The following is a 24,982-nucleotide window of genomic DNA, read 5'->3' as shown; positions in this document are numbered from 1 at the left end:
AGATTGATATGAGAGTCGTTAAGTATCATGCAATCTCAAGTCGTTAATTCTCAAATTTCTCACAATAACCTTATTGTTGAGGGCAAAATGATTGAGGATTGAATCTAACAAGGTGGGAACACTCCACAAGGACGATTGACTACAACAATATAAAATTAAGTTGCTGTTGAATTGATGAATTGATGATTGACGTAGGAACTCTAGGGGTTTCTCCCTCTGAGTATATCATACCCGTGAAAATGATCATGATGATAATAATGGGGAGTTGCTTCAAATTTTATTATCGGTTTTTTCCTTGATAAAAAAATATTAAGAATTAAATTAAACAATGTCTAAACAACCCGAAAAAACCCTAACTACGAAGACCTATCAAACACAATTTTTCTTGAAAATAGGCAACAATTAAATCTAATAATAGAAAATAAAGTCATTGTTGGATTGATGAGTTTAAGATTGAAGAGAATGGCCTTGCGGGGGTTTCCCTCAGAGTTCGTGGCTCGTGAAATTGATGATGATGATGAAGGGAGACATTTTATTTGGAAAGGAGTCAAGCTGATATACAATTTACTCAAAACGATCAATTCGTCGAAATTTGTCTATTGGATTTTCTTTGAGGAAAGCATTATTAGGGACTGACTTCACTATTATGTGAAGGATCTAGAAGGGTTAATTTATCAAGGTTGATCAGATACTATTTGTGTGGAAAGTCACCAACAATAGAAAATTAAGGCACTATTGAATAGATGGGTTTATAATTGAAATGAGTGACCTTACGAGGTTCTGAGTGTTTTATGCCCCTCAGCGTAATGATGATTATGGAGAGGGGGAATTTTTAATTGGCAATAACCGAGTCAGGATTGTAACTCACTGGAGAAGACTAATTCGTTAAAATTTCTTTATTGGCTTTTCCATCTTACAAATCTCAATCCCAATCGTTCGTAATATATTATAATAAAAAATTTGAGTGCACAAATACTTCATTCGTGATGAATAAAACGAAAGTTGAACTGTTTTTCAGTAAAGAAATTTGAGGACAAGTCGTGATAAATGAATTTCAAGAAAAAAAATATATCGACAAATCGATAAAATTTCTTACTGATATATTGAGAGAAGTTTCTGTGGACGATTTAATATCTTTCTCGAGTACTTGTGATCGGCGTACGGGTATCTTAATCTTTGGCACAATAAATAATGCATCAAGCCATTTTCATTAAATTCACATTTCAAAAATCCACGCGTCAAGTCAAATGTCATTGCGAAAATATATAAATTGATGATTATTTTTTCGAATTTTTTTCGTTAATACCCTACAGAATAATTATGCTTGAGATCCTCAAAAGTGATTTACCACGATTATGCGTTACACGTTTTACGAATTCACACGGGCAGCTTTATTTTCGATTTAACAAAAATCACTATTTATGCGTCGAGCTTACCTCTAGAAATCTATCGATGAATATAAATTTTTATTATTTAAATTTTTGAATTTTTTTCTGATAATGCTGATGACCAAAGGGCCGTCTATGCATCCTGAGAGTACAACTTTATCGATAGCTGGCAGTCTGAAAAGTATTTTCGTACAGTTTCCTATCTAGTTTACCGACTTCGTTGCTTTACCATTCACTGATACACTCGTCTATTTTTTTTCATCCTTATAAGACGAAAATTATAATTATCAAAATCACTGTGTCACGCTTTATTACGTACACCGTACGTAATACTCTGAGTTGTTCCATTAGTTACTAATGGATAGATTAATTAGTATACTAGGGTCATGGCTCACCACTCCAGTCTTTTTGATAGGGGAGAGTGGAAAAAAAATCAGCACTTGACTTCTCCAGATGCTCATAACGTTCATAACACGCGAAATCAACGCCCCTTTTGTCAATATTTTTTGACTCATGACTGACATGAATTAATCATGAATATTCTAATGACCGTCAAGTCCTGATGATTTTAGACTCCCCTGAATTTCAATCGCGATTATTTCTCTCTTTTGATTTCAATAATTACCACCTGGGAACGTATGGGAAAACGTTCAGGTGATGTTGAGCTTGGGGATACGTGATTTATATTAATTAAAATTATATAGTTTGGCGCTAAGCTGTCATGTGGCTATTCATTATTGGGGGGGTTGTTGTCATTGGTGAACGTGTTTGATGAAATCGCAGCAGTTCGGATACTGTTACTGCTACACGCACCACTCCACGACCACCTTCTAATACGTCACTAGCGCAGCAGACTAAATTCTGTAACAAAAATTATTCAATCCAAGTTATTGACCCATTTGTCAAAATAACTCGTCAAAATAAATTAAGTTCGACTCGCCATTCTTCTTGAAAATCGTCACATAAACCGAAAAATTCATGAGATTGTATCGAAGAATATTTTATTATCAAAGACGATATTACAATCATTATTATACCCAATACAATGAAAGTTACAATTTAATGCTGAGTCCTCAAAAAAGAAATGTATTGAGATACTGGCAATTGAAATATAAATATGATAAAACTTTGGGAGAAAATAAATACGCAAAGAACACTAATACTAGAAAGGGCAAACCGAGTGATAATCAGGACGCGCGTACGGAGATTGGCATTGGAATTATATGCGACTACTGCGTCATACATCATAATTATCACCTAAGTAAACCAAGGAATGATCTTTCCTCCTCATTAAGTACAAATTGCTTATCAAATTAATTTGTGGGTTTCGCTGAGAAACGAAAAAAAACAGTCTTTCTGATCGGTTTATACGGTGTTTGACACAAAAATTGGCCAATTGTAATACTGCTATTATGCTCCCATGAACAATTTAAGTACATTTTTATTTCATAAGGTTGATAATTTAACGCATAATAAAATAGCTCTGATAGCGAATAATTTTGTTGAAAAAAAACTGACTAGAGGAATAAATTAGGGACTAGAGACTGAAATTGCATAAATAAGTAACATAACACGTGAAAGAAAAGGCGAAAAAATGAATAAATTACTGGACTCCCGTTATGAAGTACAATCACATGCTGCAACATCATAAATCCGAGTGTAATTCAACCGTGAATTACTGAAACCTCATAAAGAAAAATAATTAAATATGAGAGACTCCCAAGTTTCACTTTAGCTCCATGCATATATACTTTTATCATTTAGAAGCTTTCATAGGAAATAAATATTATTCAATGATCAAACAGCGAGATTCTCGGTAGCCGCTCACCCAATTACCCATGAAAAAAAAAATTAATGGAAAACTAACTTTGTAGACTAAACACAGCTGCGAGCATGAGTTACCCACAATTCCCTTGATTTAACGCCCAATGCACTGCATCGAGAATTATTGTCAACGAAATAACTGAAAATTCTTCAAGTAATTTTCATTCCCTACAGTGGTACCTGCCGTTTTGATTAGGATTATTAATTAGCAAAAAATATATAATTTTCAAGATATCTCCTTGTCGAATATATAGGTGATATGACCCCTCTGAAATTTATCATGTATTATTTTCATCTGCATCACGTCGTAAATGCCAATGTAGTTATTTCATTTGTGTGATTAATCTGTTAATTTTGATTAGATCGTATAAAAAGTTTTTTTGACACTATTAATCATGATGAAAAACACCTACGATATTTCCACTAATTACCCTACATCTAGCAAATGCTGTCTTTGATTAAAAATTAAACAAATAAATGCACAACCGCAGTTGCAGCACTAGGTAAATGCCTCAAAATTCAAGTACAATTAAATTTCTGATGATAATAAACAACCTAAAGTAACAGCCTTGTTGTTTAAGCACCTTTTTAAGTAATTCGATAGTTATCGCGTATGAAACACTTTCGTAGGCCATCGTAAGCCAAATGGTGCATTTCATTACAGAGAAAAAGAGATTCCAGATTCAGAAAAAAAATAATTTGGGACAATTAAGTATAGCTCAAGCTTCTGGAAGCCATTGATTTCATGATAACAAAGTGATTAAGAACCATCGACTTTTAATTCTTTTCAATTCAACCGATTCTTCTATTTCTAATTATTATGGAAAATTGTCTTCTCCAACTTTTTCTGTTCTAGAAACTTTTTCTCCATAACGAATTCACTAAATTATCAAAGCTGCACTAATTAACAAAACTGAAATCCTCCATCACGAGGTGCCTCAAAAGTGTTCAAAAGAATTCTCTGAATCGAAGAATCAGTAGATGGATTTTTAAGTATTTTGATAATTATAAAGTTGACTCTGATGAAATCACATCAAATCGCCTGGGATTATCTAATCAGGCACTGGGAAGATATAGAGCAGAACCAATGTTGATAAAAATACAGCTAAAAGCATCGCGGTTAGGACGCGCTCCTGTATCGTACGATGTGAACCTGGGACTGGCTCTTCGTTAGCCTCTTCACCGCGTCGCAATGGAAGAAGAGTTGACACGAGACACGCCAGAGCCGGGAGCCCGCACGCGTTCATGTAACCCACGTCCATGATTGCATCCGCATCCATTAACACCTCCTGTAACCAACAACGATACTACTCAGTCCCATTTCTTTCCTCTAATTTCAAATTCTATTATTGTGAAGTGAAAACCCCTTATTCCATTTATCCAAGGACTCTAGTTTATCCCTTAATTATTGAGTGGTTAATTGAGTGCTGAGCAAGTTTTAGTAACTATGAAGTGAACTATTCATGTAGATACCAATTAATGATTAATTATTCGATGATTTGCGACTCATTGATTCATTAATTCATTGATTGTGTGGGTGATGTTCTTTATTAATCATCGTGGATGATTTAGTGGTAGTTATCTATGAGATGATGAGATTATGATAATTTACAAAAAAAAACCGTTAATGACAATTCAGGATGATTTAAGAAATAGTACAACGTCAAGGTTCCAGGATAATCCCAGATAATAAGCAATGTGACACAGAAGCAATTCGATCTAATGCGCATGCAACTAAAGCTTTATCTCAATATTATTCTTCAGCATTTTATTATCCCACCCACCGCCCCCCGCCCACTTTTGGTCGATTGATACGTACAGTATTCGGGACTGACTAGTAGTTGTTGGAAATACAGCATGTGATAATGTGGGATAAAATGATTGACACAAAATTGTACAGCAGTTTCGAGAAGTTAAATTATCAGTCGTAAAATATTTTTTTTTATCTGAAAGTGATGAATGATAGTGACTTTTATTGATATCGTTAAACACAGATGGGTACACCATGAGTTTACGAGATTTCCATTGATTCAATCTCATGATTTTGAGGTTTATTGTCGGACTTATGCCTGAGAATTCACTTTCCATGCATGTATGGTGTTTAAAAAATAAAGTGCCAACGGCTAGAAGCACAGTCTCTCGAAATAAGTCTCAGAAGAATGAAAAATAGGGAAACATTGTGATCTATTACCTCGTCAACTCCGATTTTTCGACAGGCCTCGAGGAAGTTGTCCACGTTGCGTCTACATCTGGCCATTGTGAGTTTTGGCTGTAAAAGTATAAAATGTCGTTAATGATAGTGTTGATACTAATGATCACGGGATCGATGAAGAAGGAATATGTGAAACTCACAACTGCAGGTGATGGAACGTGAATACTTCCAACAGAACGAGGCCTGACGTGATTCGCAAGATGACAGAGAACAACACCATCTGTCAGGGCTGGTGCCAAGTCCTCAGGCAAAGCCATCTTCAATCTGGTTTCGATATTCTAATGAAGGAAAGAGCAGTTTAATTATTTTGGTGGAATATTTATTAATTGTAGAAGAAATCCTCCCTCATTCAGATTTTTAAGATCTGATTGTGAATCTCGATGTTAAAATGGCGATGATCTCGGGACAAGGATATTATTACAGATTAGTGATAAAATGAACTCACACTTCTCAATTGATCAATCAAATCAGCCTCCTCTTTAGCTCTCTCGAACTCTCTCCTCATTGTGAACGAATATTTCTCGGGCATATTGCTGTTCCAAGTAACAGTCCTGGGAGATTTTGGACTCAGATTGTTCCTGTTGGGGCTCTTACTATGATCCTCGACGTAACTAACATTAGTTTTAACGAGTCTCGTGGCATGTGCAGGACTGGAATTCGTGGACAAAATTCCACTCGAACCTTTGACTGGAGAGTTTGGTTTCTTGTACGGTTGCTCCAGGTACTTTCCGTTCTTCCCATTGTACTCGAGATTACTGCCATTGATAATCGGTGAATTATTATAATTTTGGATTCGCGAGGGAGTAACTTTTTGCACTGGTCTTTTCGTGCCATTTTCATCATTAAATATTTGCTTATTCCCCAACATTCCGTCGCTCGTGTTTATGTCTGGTTCGTTGCCCTGTGATTCGTTGCCTGGTGGAGTTATTTGCTCCTTCGGTCGATAGACACTCGAGCCCTCGTTAGCTCTCTGTTGTCTCAGTGCCTCCTTGTACTCTCTATATTTCCGAACAATTAATTGAATTTCATTCTCCATCTCAAATTAATTTCAAAGATTAATTGATTTTGAGGCCTACCTGTACGTTTGAGTATGGTTCAAGGGCCTCTTCTCCTCCCCATTTATTATGGGAGAAGCTGTCACACTATGACTCGACTGGAGCGACGGACCCAGTGACGGTGATGGGTTTAAAAGTCCACTTGACTCCAAATTTCTAGAAAATATAACCAAATCAATCTGTCATCGTTTACCCATTAGACTAGTTATTCAAAATTCAAGTTTTCTAATTTTTCCCGAATTGCAATTATTGAATGTTTGATTTTTAATTGGTTATAATCATGCACCCATTCATTATGTGAACTATTTGTAATCACTCATTAATTATCGTTCATTTGAGAATGACATTGAATGCAAGACGCTATTTTATTATCCTCACCCTGGTGGGGTGATTGAGTTGTTGTGAAGCGCAGGAGCCATTGGTCTTTTGTTATCAGTCCCATTTTCCGAGGCGCTACGCTCTAATCGTCTCTTCTGCAGTTGATCGTGAAGTATCATAGCCTGGAGATAATTAAACATCAATTAAATAATGATTAAGTAGTTTACGTTGGATTTTAATGGGAATAGTCAAATTTTAAATTACTCTCCACAAATGATTCTTTTTAATGTTCAAAATAATTTTTTCTTCACATAAAATTTATCTTAAAACTCGTAGTTCACTAAAAACAGAAAAAATAATAAAGTCTTATTTTCACTTCAATTAAAGAGAAATAATATTTTTATGTTGAAGACTAATTAATTTTTTTCCTGGGAGATTGAAAAATTAAACGTGTCGTTCATTTCTTCAAAAGTCATTTGACTTGAGAAAATAGTCGTTAAGATAAAAGACCCAATATTTTCTACCACTGGAGAAATAAATTCAAACATTTTTGAAGCACTATGCTGCGGGAAAGAGCATGATTAGATAAAAAAAAAAACGAATGATACTAACTTTTCCCAATTCATCTTCGAGAGAGGTGCGTTCTCCTGGCGATATAGTGCTGGGTGTCGATGTGCCACTGAATGATCCATTGACACTGATATCATGAGGCAAGGTAATCGAGAGTGGTGAGCACTCTTGTCGCCATCCACTTCTCGAGTCAGTTTCATTTACCTTTTATAAATAAATGGAGATAAGTTTTCATCATGATTGAGTGTTTATTCGTAACTACATCAAGTCTACTTCAATTATTAATCTACTAGGAGAGGCGCCAGGGAGAAATAACGATGATTAAATAAGAAACAATTGCGATAATTATGAAATAACTGACCCCACTGTGAATTTCTTGCGACCAGCGCTTATCAACCCCATCGCTTGTGCTGTAACCACTATCGACATTGTGACGCCTATGGGATCGTGTGTCCAGGGTGGCATGCCCTCTTGCCTCCAATGGGCTTCTCCTCACTCTTCCCGATCTTGCCCTCTCGTGTTTCGCCGCCTGTCTCTCTAAATATTTGAATATGTGTGTTCGCCCGCGAATGCACAGCTGGAGAAATAATCGATGAGTTAGGAAATTACTGAGGGAGTTGGGGAGTTATTTTAAAATGCTTGTCTTACCGAGGCAGGTGGCGAGGTGAGAGGATTATCGGCTAGTCTCAGGTCCACCAGGCTCTTCATTTTTCTTAATTCGTTTGGGAGTACTGATATGCGATTACCACTTATATCCAATTTCACAAGTCTCAGGTACGTCAATTCTGGAATAGATTATAATCGGGTTAACGGATACTTTTCCTGAAATAATCTTTTGAGTAGAATTTTTGAAGAAGTGAACTGATTGTCCTCTATTTTTTTCTATTGGAGTCATTAGTTTTGGGTGGAAATTTAATCTGATAAATCCACTCACCAATAGGCAGATGTACCAGCATATTATTCCTAAGATCCAGCCATCTGAGCCTCGGTAAATCCCCGATTCTGGGTGGTAGACTAGCAATCTCATTGCAACCGGCATCCAACTCAGCTAGTGCTGTCATTCTACCAAGCTCCTCTGGCAATGATACCAGACGATTGTGAGCAACCAGGAGAGTTTGCAGGGGAAGTCTGCATACCTCCCGTGGCAATGACGTCAACTGATTTCGGCTGATCGGAAGCAAATTGATTAAAGTAATCACTCAATCATTCCTATGTCCGGTTACCCTGTTCACTCAAATTACCTGAGATCGAGATAGCTTAGTGACTGGAGCATAACAACAGTCTCTGGTATGACCCGTATAGCATTGTGGTACAGGTGAAGTTTCTCCAGAAATGGAAACTCTGTGACCTCCTCAGGCAGCTCACCAAAGCGGTTTTTCGATAAATCTATAACCCAATTCCATTTATAAATAAATTATCATCCGGAGGACACGGAAATAATTTGCCCAGACAATTTTAAACAATTTCCTTTCGTCAAGGGGCTTGTTCAGAAGTTCTTGTCTGTCCTGGAAAACAGCTCCCTCACACATATAAAATTGAAATCTCAATTCCTTTCTTTCCCTTGCAATAATCCGGACAATTTCTCCCAGTGATAAAACCATAAACATTTCTAATTATCATCATTCTCGTTAGTATTTGGTGATAGATTAATGGTTCGGTGTTTTGAAGGTCGAATTCTGGTGATCAGACTGTCATTGCTAGATTTTTGAGTCTGAAAACTTCATTATCCCTGGACTATTTCGAAAAGTATTGATCAGTAATGTTGGGCTTCAGTCTACACTTCATCGAAGTACCAATACGCTTCAACCCCATAGCAACAGCTGAAAAGCTCTCTTGGGGAGGGGGGGGGGACTGATTCTTCACCAGGGGGAATTGTGAATGGGGACGCGAGGGCCACGTGCGTGCTTCGAAAATGAGCTTCATGGGGTGGATAAGAAAAGGGTGGCTCAGCTGCTCCCAGCAACCGTCGACTGATCAATAATACCTCGAAGTAATCGTGGAATGTCGTCGACGATCCTCATTAATCCTCAACTTGTCATTTAACTTTTCCGTTACTCCTCCATTAACTTGTTCGATCCTCTTCTCACAATTCTATCGATACAACAGAGAAAAAAAAATGGAAATTGTCCAGACACGATATAAAAATGTGTCTGGTGCGTCTCAGGTTGCTGGCAATGGGTATCATGGGGGACAGCTGGGGTCGATGTACTAGGACACGCGAGGGTTGTTCCTTGGCAAAGGAGCAAGGTCGAGGTCCCCGGTATTGCAACCACACCGATCGATACGGACGTTTTCCACAAAACTCATGACATCCTCGGTTTCTTTATTTCGAGGGTGGGCGTGGGGATAATCCATTCGAATACAAGTGGGAGTTACTTTGATTACAATATAATTCATAGACATTCAGTTTCGAATGGAACTTCCTGAGGATATATATATATATATATATTACTACATCCCCATACTTAATCCGAATAATTCATTAATTTTGGAAGGAAAAATTGAAAATTTGGGATTAGACAAGTACAATACTTCCCTTCGTCGGCTAAAATTCTACAATGGGCATAACAGCTTCTGAAGGATTTATCAATTTTATAAAAATATGACAGCGGTAAAGCATTCAAATTTCTCCCAGTGGAAGAATTTGAAAAATATTTCACAACGATCCATGTGACTCCATGTGAAAAAATTTCTCTTCCAAGAGAATAAGGGCGTGGTCATTCCACCTATCGATATCTGTGTCTCTTGTATTAATAAAAATAATGCGTTGGCGAAGTTCATTGACGGTATTACGTGGCTATCGATGTTGGTTGAGAACTGGAAACCGGATAGAGCTGACAGGACTGAGACTCGACGGGTACTAACGCCCATAGTGTCTGGAGTACTAGTCTAGGCTTCAAAACTATCATCGGGCTCTTGGTGAATGAGGAGCGAACGAGTTAAATCGAGAGGCGCGGTACAAGAGTTATAGTTACTGGATAATGATATTTATGGGACAGAAGACATTGTTGAGTGATGGATGCACATAAGGCTCGTCTCGCATCGTTACATCTCTAGTCTCGATCGATAACGACCCCATTGCAAATATTACGAATGGGGGAGGGAGCACCACCGACAGGGTGCTTTTCACCCTCTTTTTCTCCACTGCTGCGTATGACTGTTAGGTGATCCGTTTAGAGTGCATCGGTCTTTGCATTAAAAATAGCTGTATTTTTTTTTTCTCTGGGCGCTTTTAGCCTCGTTTCCGTGGTTTTTATGTTTTTTATGGTTCTACTGAGGGCTGTTGTGAAATACTCTGCAACTGGATTTTTTAAGCATTCCTCGTGCTCGGTTCTGCCGTTATGTCCTTGGAATATATGTCTGATGAAGTTCTCTGTACTCCTACAGGCGTCGAGCTTCCGCCGTTAGCAACTTGCATACACGTGACTTGGATATTTCTTGGTCTATTTATTTTGAGAATGAATAATGGATAAGTTCTACCAATTGCTTAGGGATACACCATGCAAACCATTGATATTTAATTACAAGTAGTGAGAATGACAAAAAGATGCTGTATCCCTGGAATATCCTTGAAGCACTGCGTTAGGTTTTTACGCTGAAAGGAAATGGGTATTTATCTTGGGCTGATATCTGCCAATCGTTATGAACGAGAGCCTTCATGATTTTTTACAGAGATCCCTCTGTATTCAGTGAATGTGGCAATGTGTCTTCAACAAAGATTTTTTTTTTCCTGTTCCACATGAGTTGAGTCAACTTCTTTTTCAATTCAGAGGATTGTGTATCCTACAGCGATGCAAAGCACCATCGTGTTTAGAGTCATTAACCTACATTGAGGGACCTAGAAAACATTCGTGAGCACTGGCTTTTTCCACTTTTCTGGAAAACTCATGTTTATTCGGACCACGAGTGGAGGAAAAAAAATCCTTTGAAATTTGAAATAGAGTGATAGAAAACGTAAATATGAATTCACCGTATGGCATGCAAAAAATTGCATGCGCGGATGAATTATGCATACTGCAAACGTGCCAACAGGCTTTAACGAAATAATTAATGGACCATGTGAAGAGGGGAATCATCGGACGTTTCTGCTCTGCGCTTAATCACACTGTGACCTACTAATTATTATCCCGCGTGAACTCGCCCCGGCAATCTTGACGACGCATTCTGAGAATGAGACGAGAAAAAAAGCAATGGTTTGATGAAATGAGATTCCGGAAAATGCACTGAAATCAATGGCGTCAAGGACATGCCCCGTTGAAGACCACTTACTGCCGTCTGGGTACTTGTACGCCTTCAGTGTCAGTGTGAACGAACTGCTTTCCAGTATGGAGGAAGAAACAGTTGAATATTGGTATGGAATTGAAAATTATGGTCCTCTGGGTCTTGGAACAGAAAAAACTTTGAGGAAGAAAATCCCTATTCATTCCAAGTAAATATATTTTGCAAGAGAGAACGGGCGATTTCTTCAATTAAAAACGTTTGCAAACTAGTTCAGGCGAAACTGGAGATCCCATTGGGCAGTAATTGCGTCAAGCTATAAAATTATATACCGCTAATACAATTTATTCATTTGAGAGAGGAAGGTAATGGAAAAAAGAAAGTATTCATTACCAAACGCTCTCAATAGAATGAGCTGGACATAAAAATTGCGATCATTATTAGTGTTCCTATCCTATACTAACTCAGCGCATTCACTCTATTGATTTCATGGCTATTCGATGTATCTAATACATTTCTAACGAAGGAAATTAACAGTTCTTTGCAAAGCCTCATCCTCTCCACATACACCAGAGAGTGTTACTTCCTTTCGTATTTAAATTCGGTTGATGATAGCTAATTATAACCCCAACGAGTTGAAAATATACGTTCCGTATACACGATATATGACACTCGCGTCATTGTACGTGATACCGTAATTCATCTACCGGATAAAAAAATCCTCATGTATTAAAAATCTTCTGAACGCATCTATTCAAATGAATTCCATGTAATTATCAGTGGTAGTGCGTGTGTAACGGACAAAGTTAATTAGCTAAATCATTCAGCTTGTGAAAAAACGGTACATGCTCTGTTTGATGTAGTTTTCAATTGTTAAAAAATTTCCTAATAATACGTTGGAGTATTCTTTTACGTCGATATAATTTGCACATGCCTAATGCTTTGTCCTATCAATCTGGAATGTGGGACGTGACCGATTTGCTGAGTTGAATTTATTGTTTCGACGTAATCGTTTTGGAGCCTCGGTAAAAATTATATCTTGTCTATATCAAATGGCCTTAACACGTTGTCATGAATTACACTGGCGTTTGGCACGAGCTTGGCTAACCGCTCTGAAAATCCCATTCAAGTTATTGAGGTCTTGTGCTAGCGCCGGTAATGTGAATCTTCGTGTAGAGTTCAACTTCACTTAAACTTCATTGCGATGCCTCTTGAAGTTGTAATGAGGCAAAATGGTGTGTTTTTACGAGTTGGGGAGGAGATGACGTTACTGATTATTGGTGATAGATGATGAAGTGTGTTTATGGAATAGATGGTTGGACCAGGCTGTCTTTAATCAAGAATATCTTCGGAGCAATCATAGGGTTTGGATGAGTCAAATTTTATTTTAAAGCTCGAAGAAATATCCTGAAACTGAAAAGAAAACATAAATTCTAGTCTGTCATTTTAGAAGTCGAACTACAAACGATTAATTTTTCGACGTTTCATCTGAGTTAAATTTTTTGACTTCGTGACTTCTTTCGGTTTACGTGGTATTCTCTTTTCATGGTTTATATTTTAGACTTCGTTTGTGTGTAGGGAATCTTTATACAGTCATAGCATGATGTTTCCCTTGAAATCGATGATGAAATAGTTTGATGGCTCGAATAGCAATAGAATAACAATAAAAACATGAATTGAGCGCTCATGAAAATTCACACAACTCCTCAAGAATTCTTACAAAGCTTTCTCAACTTCTTCCCATAACCGGAAATGCGTGAGTATGAATGACGTGCGCGGTCAGTCATCGCGTCGCAATGCAGTAGAGATACAGCCACGGCCCCAGCAATTTACCAAAGGAAATGTCAACGATTTGCTCGGTTGGCTTCAGTGCAAGGATTCAAGCGTAATATCGATGTGCACCAAGATCAAACTCCAGAATGAAAAAGTGCCGATACTTCGTGACGAATGGATAAACTAATGTTCAACTCTAAGAATGAAAGGAATTACTCTGGCTTCAGAATTAGTATCTCCCTGCCAGTGCAGTTGCATTCCCCTCGAATTTCTGACATTCTCTGGCATTTATCACCAATTTCTCTGCCAACTCGGGTCGATTCGTACGTTTCACTCACTGAGATGTCAAGGGAATTGAGTAATCTGATGAAAAAAGCGAATGCACAGAGACTCTGATGAAAAATATGGAAAATATTGAAGAAACTTGGGAAATTAATTATTAAATAATTACAATAATTTAGTGCAATTTCACGGTATTTGAAGAGGGCGGCATAAGGATCATGAGAATAAAGTGAAGGACGGCAAAAATGTCTTGGGCTCCCTAGCCCTTTCATTACCCCGTTGCAGCACGGAGCTTGCGAGAAGTGTCGATTGGAAGGAATTGGGGGTCAATCCGGATATTAGTGCGCCAGAAGAGAGGCACGATAGAATCCGCAGACCCCTGGGCAAGGATGAGCAACGGAGGAATGTAGCGTACCCCAATGGGTTAAAGACTTCCTCGCAACATTTTGATGGACTTGCACTGAAAATAGTACTTGCAAGAAATACTATTAAATTCATAAATTCCTTCCAACACGATTCGCGATTTCTCGCGAATACTCGGATATTTCTCGAAATTCTTGACGAATTCACGGAAAGCCTTGGACGTTATCAGTACGTCTAGCTGCAGAAAAAAAACATCAGAAAATCAATAAAAGAAATCAAGATTAAGGGGATGTGTAATGTACACGTGGTGAAAGGAAATATTACAAAATATTACCAGTTAACTCTCGTAGTTTGATAGCAAAAGTCGTAATCCAATGAGTTACAACAGTTGAAATGTTTCTCACGTTGCAGAAGAGTATTTACCTTACCCATTGTGTTTCTAAATACATGAAATTGGAGGGAATACTGGGGATTATAAACGCTGGAAGGCCGCGGAAATTGAGCGGAAACGGTATGCAGAGCGATAAACTCCAGATCCGCGTCATCTTTTACACTAGTTTTCTTCACTTTTATTGGTGCTGAAGGGGGTGATAGAATCAAATGCATTACTCGCAATGTGTTCTCGGTTATATGGAGACTATATCAGTTGTCAAATGCAGCTTTATCGACCAGTGGGGAAGTGGTGAACACTAGCCTGATAGCCATTCCAGGGTCAGTGGGGACGGATGCGGTGTCATAGTCATTGAATCGCTCAATTAAATTATTTTTTCTTGACGATAGGGAAAATTGAAAATGAAGGACAATTATTAGGACTGAACAGACCAATATGGAAGAGATTTTTTATTAAAAACAATTAAGAGGGAGATCCTACCTCAGGATGAGGTGCGTTTGGCGAAAGAAAATATTAATGTTTTACCAGATATCCGGAAAAATCGGGAATTAATTGAATTTGTATTCTTTATTGTTGGTTATGCTGGTTCCAGGTGAAGCTCATAAGGGTCTGATATTTTCTCTAATACAAGATATGTTATCTCACAAAAGAATGTGATATATATTACTTTCTTTTTCCGAGATAACATTAAAATGTCATTTTAAATATTAATAAGTGAAGGCCGACGAAAAAGATTGTTGATAAAAAAAAGCTACATTCTTTGATTGATCGTTCTCAATCATTAATTAATTGAAAACGACTGCGTAAATTTCTCTCGCTCTTTTCTACGTTCTAGGATGAATGGTTCATTATAGTCACGGATTTGTAGATTGGAAGTGTTGGTAAAATGACTGATCAAATGTAATTAATCTAGGATTGCGGAAGTCCAGATGATGGAAAAGACGTTCCTGTTTATCTTCTTATCAGAAAAAAGGATATAGCATTCATTCATTTTCGTTACCATCAGAAAATCAGAATTAATGGAATTTCCATTCGTAACGGTTTCGACTCGAGCTCTTAAGGGTCAGATATAATTTCCAATGCGGGACATATTGTTATCTTACCGAAAAATATGATAAACATTACGTGTTCCAAGATAACGTTTAAATTAAGCTGAAAGTATCGATAAGTCAAGTACGGGAAAATTGATGACGAAAAAGGTCTGATTCTTTTTTTTCCGCCCTATTCAATCTTCGTTAACTTGAGAATGATTGAGTTAATTTCCTCAATTTTCAAGGTTCTTTTACAATGTAAAACGAATCGTGATTCATCCAAGTCGGACTATCTGGTTAGGAAATAATGACGATTTAAAAAGGTATGTTGATATCCCATAGACAGTACGTGTCAAATGAATTTCAAAGCGTTTTGTGGACGATCTTTGTCAGTCATTGATTCATTCAACTGAATCCTTTTCTTCGGAATATTGGAGAGAATTGAGAACGGACTGGAATTTTTTTAGTGCCTGGTAATTAAGGGCTGGAATCGACATTTCCGGTTTCGCGCACCTGTCTTTGTGCCAGCAAACGGTGGCCAGCGGCTCGCACGATTTTTTTTTCCATTGCCATTCTCGAACGCTTGTCCCTGGGGCCATTTTACATCACAGTATCATATTCGTGTTAACGACTCGTGAAAGCAACGGAATATTCGTGAAAGTCAGTGAGAATTCGAGAAATTATTTTCGCATTAATTTCAGGAAATTTGAACTGTGGTGAATTTGTTCGGCAATTTTTCATCCACTCGACAATTTTGTTTTCTGATTAGAAACAAACGTTTTAATTGTTAGAGAAGTTGAATGTGGAGGAGAGTTCAATACTCCGAAGGGGGAGGGAGAGAGAGAAAAAATGTTGAAGCTGTTTGGGACTCTCTTAGTAACGCTTTCCAGAAGGGCGACGTTTTAACCGCGATATGCTGAACGGAGTCTATTCATAGATTGTGGGGTTATGGAGGAAAAAGGAAAATAAAATCGAGGGGTTTCCCACACGCCTCGGGATCATGTTGGGTTTGTTAATTTAGAGATGAGGAGGTTTGACGCCTTTTGTATGGGTTTAATGTCAGGTGGTGGTTGAATTCTTCTTCACATTCGTATGCTGATGCCGGCCGAGCCTTTTCCGGTTCTCTACGAATTTTATTTTTTTGGGATCTTTCATTTGCGATTTCCGTCTGCTAGGGGAGATATTTTAATGCTGCAAAACAATTTTCATTTCAATAATTGAGATTCCTTTTTGTTACAGGTAAAAACATCATTATTGAGTGAAGAGTGAAGCTGGAATTAGAGGAATCAGTAGAGAAGGACAGGAATAATTCAATTTGGCGGCTCAAGGATCGAACAAACAGGTGGGCTATATTTGTTAACCTGAGAATAACTTTGTTTATGGTTTGTGGCATGAATATACCTCTAGACGAGATTGCCCTGAACTAAGTATTCTTAATAAATTTAATTTCTTTCGTTTTTTTTTTTTTAGTGAAGGAGATTCTTTGCTGTTAAGAAGAAATTTTTCATTCAAATGAGTAATATTTCTGATGTAAATAAAAACTTTTGGTGATGTTTTTGTAATAAAATTTGAATTTGAAAGATTCGTGAGGAAATTAAAGTCGAACGATTATCGACTCTAATATCAATAAGTTCTCATGAACTGCGAAAGAGTTTAAATTCTTTTGCATCGACACTTGTCAACTAATTTGATTTTTTTACTTGTTTTTTCCAGGTCTTCAGTTACACGTTGAAATTATTCCGAGAGCAGTTTGGCCGTTACGAGTAAATTTTAACTTTAATAATTAAAATTCTTTCTGGCGAATGTCCAAACTCGCGATAAATTTTCGTTATAAAATTTGCGGAGGTTGACAGCTAGAAATTCGTGTCAGGCGGCTATCGAGGGTGACGGGTTTCGATAATCATATAAACAAACATATTTCTGCGAACGAGTTCCCCGATCGATTTACAAATATTTTAACACCTCACGAGGCGTCTAAATCAACGCATCGATAGCGAATTGTTTGCCAGTTTTCACTGCACAGTTTAATTCAATCTATTGAATCGTAAAAAATGAATTTTAGAGGTTAAGCCCCGGGGAATTTCAACGACCGTTAAACCTGACGCGTTGCACCATGTATCGTTTCTGATCGGATAAAGATAGACCGGAAATATTTGGACTCGTGAATAATATTAGAGGGAAAACAGGTGAAAATAAGGTCCGTCTCACCTGCGATTATTGTATCGGACAGATTGTATTTTGTTCCACCGGTTTTTCCTACTTTGGGAAAATCCTTGAGCTTTCGACCGCTGAGTCTTAGCTCACCGCTGAGGTGTGCCTCCTCCAGGATTCTCTCCAGACTCCTGGTGAGTTGCTTCTGTATGTGGCCACTCATGTTTGACGCAACCATCGCCATGTTACATTTTTCTTTGTCTACATAAGTCACTTCACTGGGCACTTTGGGCTTATTGTTTATATTAACTGGGAATTAGAATAATTTTTTACACGTGAAGATGGTTTTTGGAGTATGGAGTCTCTACGTACGAGACAAATTGTTATGCGAGTGGCTCCACTCGCGCTTGGCTTGAAGCCTCCGACGAAACCATGACTGTGTCGTGGGGGCTGGTGGGGGGCTCGGGTTGACGGAGATTGGTGGACATTACGGCGGAATCTACCGACTGGGGTTAATGGACTCGGGAAAACTCCTAGGGAAATTAATAATTTCAAAAAAACTTGACTAATCAGAAGGATTCGTGATTGAAACTCTTGGACACTACAAATTTTTCTAGGATTTTTAAATGTGATACTTGCGCACCTTCTAATGGAATGTTTACCATTCAATGTTGACATCTGTCACGAAGAAGGAAACCTGCTTTATCTGCAGTAGAAGCACTAAAATTGACAGTCGGTACGGTAGGTCGTAATTTGAACGTGGAGATTTTTTAATATCACGGACTTTTAGAACTTCGATAATTTGGAAATTAAAATTTGTTATTATGGAAATAATGATTCATTTCACTTTTTCAATGGCGTATGACTAGCGATATCATCGAATAGTGGATCGAGTTAGCGTGAATTAATAGACAAACATTTGTCAAGTTCAAAAAACATTGTGAAAGTTACTTTATATTTGTCATGGACGACAACATTCAAACATCCTTAAAATATTGAAAACATCTAATCACTCGTGGAAATGACAAAAGTTTAATATTGATTAAACTCGTCGCGAAATTTCGAAACTCCAGCTATCGGCACGAGCGATCCCAAGGCAAATTAATCCGGATTTTATCAGCAAAAAGTCACCCCAGGTCGGGATGTCGATACGATAACGCTGTCAATTTATAAAGTACGATAACTTTGCGTGTTGATTCATGGAAAGCGTAATTTGACAGGCTAATGCAGGTTAAATTTTTTGATATTTATTTACAAATTGGGGGATAAACCCTTCAGCAATTACAGAGTAATAATCATGAGTATAAAATTGATACTTATTACATAGACAATTACATTTCTGAGCATTTTTTTATGAATGTAAAAATTTTATGGAGAATATTCAATACGTATGTTTTCGATAAATGCTGAAAAGAAACAGTATTATGTTACATTACGAACGTTTCGTTCATTTGCTGTCGTTTTGTTTCGCATATTATCTTATACAATATTGCTTTCTCCGAGTCATAAAAAGGTATTAAAAAATCATTTCTGTTTTAATTTCTCCAAATACGATAACAGAATGCAAAAAAAAATTTCATCAGCCGTAGCTTCTTCGTTTTTGATAACTTTGAAAAGTCAAAATAAAAAATGAGAATTTCGCATTTCATCTTTTTATTCGAAACAGCTGGTGCATAAACCAATTTGTCTCTTGTCCTCGTGGCATAATCGGATCAGTTGTCCTCTGGACATCTGTTTTCCTGTATCTCCTGAAAGAATGTAACAAAAAAAAAATTGTAAATCACCTTGGAATTGACAATTTTAGTCCAAGAATTTCTGAAACTCACCCGATTACGACGTTCGCCATACTTGGACCAGAAGGTCACTTTGCTAGGCATTCTCTGGCCAGTCTTCTGGTTGAAGATCGAACACGTTGAGAATGGTGGTGAGTAGAGGTGGAGGGAGACCGCGGGGTTAATTGCACTAGGATTTTCCACTCTGTGAAGACCCATTGAGTCGTTTATGTAGCATATGTCGTTGAGATGGAGAACGTTCTTCTCGATCTCCTGCAATTCTTGACCTCCTGGACAGTCGGTAAATTCGGTTGATGGCCATGCATATCGCGTCTAAATTATTATAACAAAATTTGTTTTAATTGGTTGAAGAACCCACAATTGCTAGATTACTATAATTTTCCGCTTTGCATGGGGAAAAAAATCCTGAAAATCTTCAAAATATTTTTTTTCTCTTCAGTAATTCCAAAATTTATGTTGTCTCAAAACTACTATAATTTTCTAGGCACTGGAAGGGGAAGGGTAAATAAAAGAAAATATGTCTATTCATGAAAAACGATCAGTTACGACATTTCCCTCCCAGGGTGGCCAATCTAGGATTAATTCTTGTTCCTAAACTCAAGAATATCAAAATTATTTCGAAAATATTGTTCCCATCAATTTCTCTTATTATTCCATCGAATTTACCTCACGTAGTTCTCCCTGTAGGATTTTCATAACACAATGGGCATCAGCGTGGTCGTGAATAGCTGATCCATGGCCCTCTCCCCAACACAATACCATCAGGTTAAATCTTCCATTGCCCTCGTCCACTAAATTCCTCGTGTACCTGCCGATTGACATCATCCACTTGATAAATTATCATTTATATTTAACATGAAAATACATATATCCTAGTCTTAACTATCAGCCATGTCCAGGGACTAGCGTGATTGCCTAGTTTCACCTGTTTCTTCGAACATATCTCGACAGGGGAATATATCGTAAAGGAAATGATAGGCTTAAATACTTGGGACATTCACTGAGTGCAGATAATTACACCACTTTTCAATGTGCCTGGGGGATGGAGAGGGGGGTGGGGCGCAATTGTTTACGAAAGTAAGACTACTCAATACGTTTATTTGTGACTAGCCATGTTGCTTCATAAGTGGTACACAACTGTCTTAATGCTATACTTGTTTTAAAATTTTTTTTTTCATTTGATTTTCTGTCTCAATCGCTTTGCACAATACAGGGGAAATGGATAACCTTCTGTGATAAGCAGGTTTTTTACTGGCTTGTTTGTTATCATCCACAGGAATAATTATGCTTTGAAATAAAGATTAACAATAACTTACTGATGAACGTGAATTAATTACTATTTCGAAGTTGTGTATTGATCAGCATTAACAATAGAATTACTAAGGAACGATAAGAACCATGATCTGTTTGTATGAGGCTTCTGGATTATTCTGGTGTTGACGTGATAGCAGGGTTGATGATGATAGAGTTGACTTTATATTGATAACACCCGAAAAAAATACGAATTGAGTTCACTTTTCTAAACGAGAAGAATTTGAAAAAAAAATTATTGAAAATATTAGAAATAAAATTTAAGCATTCCCGCAGTAATTTCAATATTTTTATGAAGGTTTTCTAGATTTTTTTACGTTTACTATTTACGAAGAATTTTTTAATTTCTCTATTCAACGAGAATAAAGTTATTTCTCTTCACGTGACATTCTAACTATCCACCCTCAACCCGTTATAATCCATGGAAATCGTGATCAGAATTCAAATATCCCCAGTTCCCCACTCACCTGTACCGATCGAACTTTGCGTACTTCTTCCAGTCGTGGGGATTACTCCTGTACAATGAGAGTAATTTCTGAACATTATCAATGTCAACAATATCGGTGTTGAATGCATTATGAAGTTCTTTAATGAGTTCTTCAAGGGTTAAACCCTTATCCGGCGAATCACTTCTTGATTTATTGAGTACTTGGCTGTACACTCTTGCCTCACGACTACTCACTTCCATCATTAATTTTTCACACCACTAACACCTCAAGCCACAAATTGTAATTAAATAAAAACTTAGGGAGAAATCGAGAGAGCGATTGTTCACCCAAGTGGTCGGTTTATTCAAGACTAACAGAGGTCGGGGCACAGCATCTTATATGTGGACAACTAAAAGTTATCCCCTACTCCTTGTTATCCGCACTTTTAAAAGAATGGTAACCACCATATCTAAGGGAATGAACAATAAAAGAAACAATCACTGGCTTTATTGTTCTTTCGACGTCCAAGAATTGTTCTGCTTTTACATTTAAACAAGAACAAATGAATCGTTAAAGTATGATTGAGCTAACTAATGAACACCTGAGGGAAGTCCTCATGGTCCGGTAGATTGTAGGTCGACACATGGTACACTACGTTCCTATGTGCGACGAGTTACTGTGTAAACTATTTGGCGCAGTTTTTTTTTTACCTTCGAGACTGCACAGTGCAGGTGCATGTTCAAAGGTTTTAACATTGCCACTCAGTGGTGCTCGCACCTGATGGTGCAGGAGAGCCCTGCATGCCTCCCTCAGCCTCCAAGATCTTTGGTAATTTCTTCTGAGAAACATGCAACAGAGGTTCTCAATCCACAAAAGTACCGATAACTTTTCATTTTATTTCTTCTCACGAGTTTTGTGGATGTTCGAGGAACTGATAAGCCAAGTTTGTAGTAACACACGTGTTTCTGGGTGATAGCTGTAACTGTATCATTGGAATTTCCTAATAATGTATTAAATTATGTAGAAGAATGGCTCATCGTAAAATTGATTGATACTTTGACATTGATTAATTGAGCCAGTTTTTTTTCGGATTTGTGCGGCATAAGCCTCATGAAGTCTTTCTTTTTGTTTGATCTGTTCGGGGTTGAACACCTGCGACGCCTGGCCTTCCTCTTCCCAAAATCTTCAATTGTTCCAATCTCCTATTACCCCAATTTCGAAAGAATGTGTTGAAGTACGTACATAGATTGCATCACCATAAGATCACATGCCCTGGATTAGTCAATCCATCCAGTTCTTACGGGATCTATGTTTTTGGGGCACGAAGTCTTTCCCTTGGCCCATTCTTTTTGGGGACAGACACCTGCATCCCCTACTCTTTCTCTTTCCGAAATCTTCGTCAAATTGGGCACGAGATTGTCCGTACTTCCAATTGCATCTGATCAGAATTCATAATTTTAACTTGATTATTAAAAATGATAGAGAATTCATCAGGATTAAAGGTCTATTAAAGGTCTTCAATCGTTTATGTCTCAATCAAATTATGCAATTGGAATAACTCATTAAGTCTTGTTTTCTAGCTCGAAAGCCCGATTTCGTAAAATAATTCAATCGAAAATGAAGAAATGATTTTTTCAAATTCAATTTAAAGCGTGAATTTTCAACGCAGTAATTTCTAGGCATTTTTTGTTAGCTTAGTTGATAAACGTATGTTGACAATATAACATTATAGCAAATACTTACCGGCAGGGCATGGTTTTGCAGTAGAAACATTTAGCTTGAGGCCTCTTATCTCGGCGACAACGGCAAGGACTTGTTCGACAATTGTCGCACACAGCAAATGTCGTTTTCCTTTTTGCCCGGGGGCACTTGTAATCAAGGGCGGAGTCGTTACGATGCGGTGAACTTGGCCTCTCTGCTATCGTACTGAAAATTAAACAAGGGTGCGTGTATCTGTTGTCTCATTTTCAGTGCACGTATGGAAGAGAGGGTCGAGAATTTACTTCAAATATCTCGTGGTTTTTGGACAACAGCATGAAGTGTTGTTACACTCATCGCAGGTGACTGAGTCACTGATCTTTTGCTGTAGCTCAGTCATAACATTCGAGAAGACGTTAAGCTTCTGGTACGGTAGCTCCTCTGAGCCGTACGGTTTCGACTGATCGCAGTGGCAATTATCTGGATTCTCTCGATTGAGACGTTCTCTTAGAAAACGTGATGGAATGCCAGGTCTCGGTTTCCAATTACTTTGGATTCCATTGTTGCTGGCAAATGAAAGGATTGAAATTATTTGAATTTGAAATCATAATTAGGTGAGGTCTAATTTATAATAATTTGTAGGATTTAATTTTTCCTGTGGTGAAGCCGAATGAACCCTAATCTTCAACTAAAATCCATTCATTATCTCCATCTAGTCCATTGTGTCAATTCGATTTAAGAGTTATTAAATTATTTACTTATTTAAATAGTAAATATTTATAATGACGTGAGTTAGAAAACTATTGACTTCAAACAAAGCAGTCACCAACTTGTTTTGGTCCAGCATTGGTCGACCTTTTGCGCATGGAGGCTGGCAAGTGCAGAAATCGCTGGGCATTCCACAGCAAGAGCACTTCCTGGCTGGAGCTCGACACGTGCAGTAGTTTATAGGATTGCAGCAGGATTCACAAGCTATTTTACGGAGCCTCGGTACCTTAAAAGCCGGTTGTCTACAAATGCAATAAGACGTCTCTCGCCGACATTCGCAGCATTTCATTTCGTCTTGAGTCTCGCGACATCCACACTCTCCTGCTTCCTGCGGTTTGCAGCACATCTTACAACACAGACAGTTTATCGGTTTGTTGTTGCAAGATGGACAGCACTGCTCAGATTGGGGTTCCTCCGCTTGGATGAACGTGCAGGGGACGATTTTTGGCTCTTCAGGAGCACATTCGCAATCTATTTTCGGTGGATCCTCTTCTTGGGGGTTTTCCAAGCTGTCAGGACTTGGGGCAACTTCTATTTTTTGATTACTCGAATGCGAGAGCATTGAATCACTCTGGGAACCACGCTTCTGCTGCTGTTTGTCAGATATCTTGGCCACAATTTTCGACTTCCCTCGACGTTTTGCACTTGACTGAGAAAGAGTGCTCGACGAGTTACTTTTCGGCTCAATTGTAAGGGACTGATTGGTTGTCCCAGGTGCATTGTTTTTGAACTCAGCACTCTTGGATTCTTGAGAGGTCTTACTTTTATCTGATTCATTAGCTTCGGGCCCGGACGTTCTGGGTCTTTTAACTATCGTCATGGCTCTTTTCCAGGATCGAACGAGGAAGGATTCTCGTTTTGTATCACCAGAATCTGTCGGCTCTGTCGGTAGAACCTGGGAAGTATCGCTTTCTTTTTTCTCGGTGGTATCTTCCCCTTCGGTTGATAATCCTTCCGTTTTCAGGGCTTCATTCGAGTGTTCAGTTGGATTAGTTTCCTCATTTGTCATGTCAGGAGGACCGCAGACCGTGAACTCCTCCACAGGTTCATTAGTACAAACTGTGAATTCTTCAGGATCATTCTTCGTCCTACAGCACTGTTTTTCGTTCACTTCCTTCGGCTGTTCGTCACAACGCACTAGACCGTTTTCAGGATAATTAGTCGCTACAGACTGAACTTTCTGTTGAGACACGCAGACACAAGGCACTCTAGGCGACTTTGATTGTTGACAAGGGCAGCAGGTGTCCTCTTTCGAGGTGTCCCGAACAGGTATGTCCCTTTCAGCTGGTAGAAACGTATAATTCTTCGTCGCAGTTCTCCGAGTATCCCAGGGATTATCATTATCGTATGTCGTGTGACCACCAAAATCGTCGTTGGACAGTGCTGGACAGTTCTCCAGACTGCAACC

The 24,982-nt window shown here is 38.1% G+C and overlaps 2 protein-coding genes and 1 long non-coding RNA gene across 4 annotated transcripts in view; 1 reads left to right on the top strand and 2 right to left on the bottom strand.

The window, feature by feature from the left end:
* Window positions 1-881: 881 nt before the first annotated feature.
* LOC135162828 (leucine-rich repeat and calponin homology domain-containing protein) lies at window positions 882-18,020 on the bottom strand. Of its 2 annotated transcripts, none has more exons than XM_064121716.1 (12): window positions 17,634-18,018; window positions 8,609-8,753; window positions 8,302-8,534; window positions 8,016-8,152; window positions 7,729-7,944; window positions 7,410-7,571; window positions 6,858-6,979; window positions 6,501-6,635; window positions 5,870-6,422; window positions 5,565-5,702; window positions 5,404-5,481; window positions 882-2,249 (listed from the first exon to the last, which is right to left on the bottom strand). In XM_064121716.1, the coding sequence occupies exons 1-12, from the start codon at window positions 17,818-17,820 to the stop codon at window positions 2,100-2,102; spliced, it is 2,256 nt and encodes a 751-aa protein (XP_063977786.1). In that variant the 5' UTR covers window positions 17,821-18,018; the 3' UTR covers window positions 882-2,099. The 2 variants fall into 2 exon arrangements, with proteins under 2 accessions (XP_063977786.1, XP_063977785.1); XM_064121715.1 differs by lacking the exon at window positions 882-2,249 and adding an exon at window positions 2,373-4,501 and having other exon boundaries at window positions 17,634-18,020.
* LOC135162834 (uncharacterized) overlaps window positions 12,565-24,982 on the top strand; it is a 31,469-nt gene continuing 19,051 nt past the window's right edge. Inside the window, exons 1-3 of the long non-coding RNA XR_010299023.1 lie at window positions 12,565-14,514; window positions 16,665-16,767; window positions 16,896-17,188. This is a non-coding gene — a long non-coding RNA (uncharacterized LOC135162834). The remainder of the gene's footprint in view (window positions 14,515-16,664; window positions 16,768-16,895; window positions 17,189-24,982) is intronic.
* On the bottom strand, window positions 18,804-22,003 carry LOC135162831 (cysteine dioxygenase type 1). The gene is made up of 4 exons (XM_064121721.1): window positions 21,148-22,003; window positions 20,036-20,177; window positions 19,403-19,681; window positions 18,804-19,324 (listed from the first exon to the last, which is right to left on the bottom strand). Exons 1-4 carry the CDS (start codon window positions 21,369-21,371, stop codon window positions 19,289-19,291), a joined length of 681 nt encoding a protein of 226 aa, XP_063977791.1. The 5' UTR covers window positions 21,372-22,003; the 3' UTR covers window positions 18,804-19,288.

This window comes from Diachasmimorpha longicaudata, chromosome 5 (assembly GCF_034640455.1).
Source record: "Diachasmimorpha longicaudata isolate KC_UGA_2023 chromosome 5, iyDiaLong2, whole genome shotgun sequence".
Lineage (NCBI taxonomy): Eukaryota > Metazoa > Arthropoda > Insecta > Hymenoptera > Braconidae > Diachasmimorpha > Diachasmimorpha longicaudata.
Note: the sequence above shows the minus strand (reverse complement) of the source record. Positions and strands in the feature narration are given on the sequence as shown.

What these genes read in the sequence shown, in the direction of transcription:
- LOC135162828 (XM_064121715.1), bottom strand. Translation starts at nt 17,820, where the DNA reads ATGGCGATGGTTGCGTCAAACATGAGTGGCCACATACAGAAGCAACTC. An exon ending in CTAAGCTATCTCGATCTCAG is followed by an intron (nt 8,535 to 8,608) that starts GTAATTTGAGTG and finishes GCTTCCGATCAG; the next exon opens with CCGAAATCAGTTGACGTCAT. An exon ending in TCGAAGATGAATTGGGAAAA is followed by an intron (nt 6,980 to 7,409) that starts GTTAGTATCATT and finishes AATTATCTCCAG; the next exon opens with GCTATGATACTTCACGATCA.
- LOC135162831 (XM_064121721.1), bottom strand. Translation starts at nt 21,371, where the DNA reads ATGATGGAAGTGAGTAGTCGTGAGGCAAGAGTGTACAGCCAAGTACTC. An exon ending in GCAAAGTTCGATCGGTACAG is followed by an intron (nt 20,178 to 21,147) that starts GTGAGTGGGGAA and finishes GTCAATCGGCAG; the next exon opens with GTACACGAGGAATTTAGTGG. An exon ending in ATGGCGAACGTCGTAATCGG is followed by an intron (nt 19,325 to 19,402) that starts GTGAGTTTCAGA and finishes ACATTCTTTCAG; the next exon opens with GAGATACAGGAAAACAGATG.